A 4,836-nucleotide genomic window follows, 5' to 3' on the forward strand; every position below is an offset into this window, starting at 1 on the left:
TCCCGGCTCGCCCCGCCCGGCGCCCGTTTCTACTTTTTTTGACTAGTATATGAATAATGCTGCTATAATAATTGATATACACATTTTTGATGAACATACATTCCCATTTCTTTTGTCATTATGCCTATGCTTGGGGTAGTTGGATCTTAAGGTAAATCTATGCTTCACCATTTAAGGAATTGCCAGACTATCTTACAAAGTGTCTGCCACATTTATATTCTCACCAGTGGCATGAGAAACTTCAAATCTTGTCACAATTTTCAATGTATTGTCTTATCTTTTTTATTAATGCTATCTTTGTAGATGAGATATGGTATCCTATTCCAGTTTTAATTTACATTTCCTTAATGACTAGTGTTGTTGAGCATCTTTTTATGTGTTTACTGGCCATTTGTATATCTTTTGTGTTAGATTGTCTATTTAGGTCCTTTTTTCATTAGTTGGATTGTTTGGGTTTTCTGATGTTGACGTTCTTTACATGTTTTATATATGAATTCTATATAAAAACATAACTTGCAAATATTTTCTAACATGCTGTGGGTCGTCTTTCTATACTCTTGGTAGTATTTTATGATGCACAAGTATAATTTTGATAAAGTTTAATTCATATGTTTTGATCTTAGAGAGAAAGGTGTGATTTGTGTTCTAAAATCAGACAATCTCTAAACAATGTTATAATCCCAAATTATTCTTTCAAATAATTAATGTTAACATAAAACTATTTACAAAAGAATATAAATATATATAATATATAGTATGGTGTGTGGGTGTGTGTGTGTGTGTGTGTGTGTGTGTATTTATGTATGTATGTATGCATAATCTCCTATATATATATTCCTCTTTAGGACCTAAGAGGATAAACTTCAAGGCAAGTTTTACTTTTCATCTAATTTTTTTACCAATCCAATTTAATAAGCAGACAATCTTTTAATGTTGGAAATGTGTCTTTAACTCAAAGAGTTATAGAGATAGTAAAATAAAATTTTTTATTACCTATAGATTATTTATATAAATTATGACAAAAATATATGACTCCATTTATGAGAATTATATAAATTCTTATTTTTTCCCCCTTTTAAAAAATGTATTTATTTATTATAAAGATGTGAGGTACAATTCAGGGTTAGGTATACAAACATTGATCATGCAGGTACCCTTGTTGATGAGGTATGCCTCTCCCTACCCTAGCAGTTTTCCTCAACTGCCAGTCTCACCACCCCTTTTCCCTTGACAGTTTTCTACTACTGCCAATCACTTTCTTATAGCATTATAATTGTTCAAGTTCACCTTATGAGTGAGAACATATGGAATTTAGTTCTTTGTTTCTGTGATAAATCACTGAGTATGATTGACTCCAAATCCATCCAATTTGCTGCAAAGTCCATATATTTGTCCTTCTTTATGGCTGTATAATATTCCATTGTGTATATGTACCACAGTTTTTTTCCAGTCCAGCTTCAATGGGCAACATGGTTGGTTCTATGTTTTTACTGTTGTGAATACAGCTGCAACAAACATACGTGTGCAGGTATCTTTTTCGTAGAACAATTTGAATTCCTACGGGTTTATTCCCAATAGAGAGTTGCTAGGTCATATGGAAGGTCAATTTCTAGTTCTTTCAGAAATCACCACACTGTCTTCCAAAGAGATTGTACTAGTCTTCATTCTCACCTGCAGTGTAGAAGCATTCCTTTTTCTCCACATCCTCACCAGCATCTCTTGTTGTTTGTCTTATCAATGATGGCCATTCTTACAGGGGTTAGGTGGCATCTCAATGTGGTTTTGATTTGCATTTCTCTGATGATGAGTGAGGCTGAGCACTTTTTCATGTGTCTGTTAGTTGCTCATATATCTTCTTTTGAGAAGTGTCTATTCATGTCTTTTGCCCACTTTTTATAGGGGCTGTTTGTTTTTATCCTTTCAGGGCATTTGAGTTTCTTGTAGATCCTAGACATTAGACTTTTGTCAGATATACAGTTGGCAAATATTTTTTCCTATTCTGTGGGCTGTCTCCCTGCTCTCTTGATGGCTTCATTGACTTTGCAGAAGCTTGTCAGTTTAAGGAGGTCCCACTTGTCTATCTTATCTCTTATGGCCTGGGCACTTCAGGTTTTTATCAGGAATCGGTTGCCAGTTCCAACTTCCATAAGAGTGCCTCCTGCATTTTCTAAAGTTCTTAGAGTTTGAGGTTTTACGTTTAGGTCTTTGATCCATTTAGAGTTAATTTTTGTGTATGGTGATAGGTAGAGGTCCTGTTTCAATCTTCTCGATGTGTTCAACCAGTTTGCCCAGCACCATTTACTGAATAGGTTCTCCTCTCCCCAGTGCTTGTTCTTGGAAGCTTTGTCAAAGATGAGTTGGTTTAGGAATTCAGGCTTTGCTTATGGAATCTCTATCCTGTTACATTGGTCTATGTACCTGTTCTTTTACCAATACCAGGCTGTTTTGATTACTTTAGCCTTATAGTAAAGTTTGAAGTCTGGAAGTGTAATACCTCCTGCTTTATTTCTTTTGCTAAGGATTGTTTTGGCTATTTGTGGTCGTTTATGTTTCCATATAAATTTCTGTATTGTCATTTCCAGGTCTGAGAAGAATGATGTTGGTAACTTAATGGGTATTGCATTGAACCTGTAGATTGCCTTCGGTAAGATGGACATCTTAACAATGTTGATTTTTCCTATCCATGTGCATGGCATATTATTCCATTTGTTTGTGTCTTCTTGGATTTCCTTGAGCAGTGTTTTGTAATTCTCATTGTAAAGGTCTTTAACTTTTCTGATCAGGAAGATGCTGAGTATTTCATTTTTTGGGTGGCTATTGTGAATGGGGTTGTGCTTTTTATTTGGGTCTCTGCCTGCTTATTGTTGGTGTATAGGAATGCAACTGTCTTTTGCACATTTATTTTGTACCCTGAGACTTTGCCAAAGTACTTTATCAGTGCAAGCAGGTTTTTGACAGATTCTCTTTAATTTTCAAGGTATAGGATCATATCATCATCAAAGAAGGATAACTGGACTTCCTCTTCCTATTTGGATACCCCCGATGTCCTTCTCTTGTCTAATTACTCGAACTAGGACTTCCAACACAATACTGAACAAGACGGGTGAGAGTGGGCCCCTTTGTCTTGTTCCAGTTTTCAGGGGAAATGTTTCCAGTTTCTGTCCATTTAACAATATGTTAGCTGTGGGTTTGTCATAGATGGTGATTACTGTTTTGACATATGCTCCTTCTATACCTTGGTGTTTGAAGGTTTTTGTCAAGAAGGAATACTGGATTTTGTCAAAAGTTTTTTCTGCATCTAATGAGATAATCATGTGGTTCTTGTTTTTACATCTGTTGATGTATTTAATGACATTTATGATCTTGCGAATGTTGAACCAGTTCTGCATCCTGGGGATGAAGCCTACTTGGTCATGGTGGATTAAACTGAGTTATGTTTTTGGATCCGATTTGCAGGAATCTTGCTGAGGATTTTTGCATCTATGTTCGTAAGGGATATTGGCCTGTAGTTCTCTCTCTTTGTTGGGTCTTTACCCTGTTTGGGTATCAGTGTGATGTGAGCTTCGGAAAATGATTTGGGGAGAATTCCACCTTTCTCAGTTGCCTGGAATACTTTCAATAGGATTGGTATCAGCTCCTCCTTGTATGTTTTGTAGAATTTTGCTGGAAAGTCATCCGGTCCAGAACTTTTTTTGGTAGGAAGTCTTTGTATGACAGAGTCAGGTTCCTGGGTTGTTACTGGTCTATTTAGTATCTCAATGTCTTCTTGTTTTAACCTGGGGAGGTTGTGTGATGTCAGAAATTCCTTCATTTTATCTAGGTTATCAAGTTTGTTTCCATATAGGTGTACATAGTAATCTCTGATAATCTATTGCATTTCTTCAGGGTCAGTTGAAATTTGATTGTTTGTATTTCTGATTGTGTTTATTTGGCCTTTTACTCTCTTTTTCTTGGTCAGTCTGGCTAGGGGCCCATCAATCTTATTAATTCTTTCAAAGAATCAATTTTTGCTTTGTTGATGTTTTCTATAATATTTTTGTCCTCTCTATCCCATATTTGGGATCTTACTTTTGTGATTTGGATTCTTCTGCTAAAGTTGGGATTTTGGTGGTCTTCTCTTTCTAGCTCCTTTAGGTAATTTGTTAGGCTCTACACTTGTGATTCTTTCGTTTTCTTTAAGTGTGCTTGTAAAGATATTAATTCCCCTCTTAAGACTGATTTCATGATATCCCAGAGATTTTGGTAAGATATTTCTTCATTTTCTTTTTTTTTGAGTTGGAGTCTCACTCTGTTGCCCAGACTGGAGTGCAGTGGCCGCTCCCAGTCACCGCAGACTCGAACTGCTGGGCTCCGGTGATCCTTCTGCCTCAGCCTTCTAAGTAGCTGGAACTACAGGCACATGCTACCACGCCCGGCTAATTTTTGATTTATTGTAGAGATGAGATCTTGCCATACTTCCAGGAATCTTTCAATTTCTTCTTTGATTTCAGTGTTGATTCAGCATCATGCTGTTTAGTGTCCATGTCTTTGTGGGCTTTGGAGATATATTGTGGGTTTTGATATTTATTTTTATTCCACTGCGGTCTGAGAATGTGTATGGCAAGATTTCAACCTTATGGAATTTGTTTATGTTTGATTTATGGCCAAGGAAGTGATCGATCTTGGAGTATTTTCCTTGTGGTGATGAGTAGAATGTATATTCTGTAGTTGTTGGGTGGAATAATCTGTAAGTACCCACTAAGTCCATTTGGTCAAGTGTCAAGTATAGGTTCTGGATCTCCTTGTTGATTTTTTGCCCTGATGATCTATCTAGGGCTGTCAGTGAGGTATTTAAGT

The 4,836-nt window shown here is 36.3% G+C and overlaps 1 protein-coding gene across 1 annotated transcript in view; it reads right to left on the reverse strand.

Moving 5' to 3' along the window:
* Window positions 1-2,090, reverse strand: part of LOC103276451 (receptor expression-enhancing protein 5-like) — a gene marked incomplete at its 5' end in the record, with an annotated part of 2,925 nt that extends 835 nt beyond the window's left edge. Inside the window, 1 exon segment of the mRNA XM_008073855.2 lies at window positions 2,072-2,090. Within this exon segment, the coding sequence (XP_008072046.1) occupies window positions 2,072-2,090 (19 nt within the window).
* Between the last annotated feature and the right edge of the window lie 2,746 nt (window positions 2,091-4,836).

Source organism: Carlito syrichta, unplaced genomic scaffold, assembly GCF_000164805.1.
Source record: "Carlito syrichta isolate Samal-C Ts95f unplaced genomic scaffold, Tarsius_syrichta-2.0.1 Scaffold316207, whole genome shotgun sequence".
In the NCBI taxonomy this organism is placed as follows: Eukaryota; Metazoa; Chordata; class Mammalia; order Primates; family Tarsiidae; genus Carlito; species Carlito syrichta.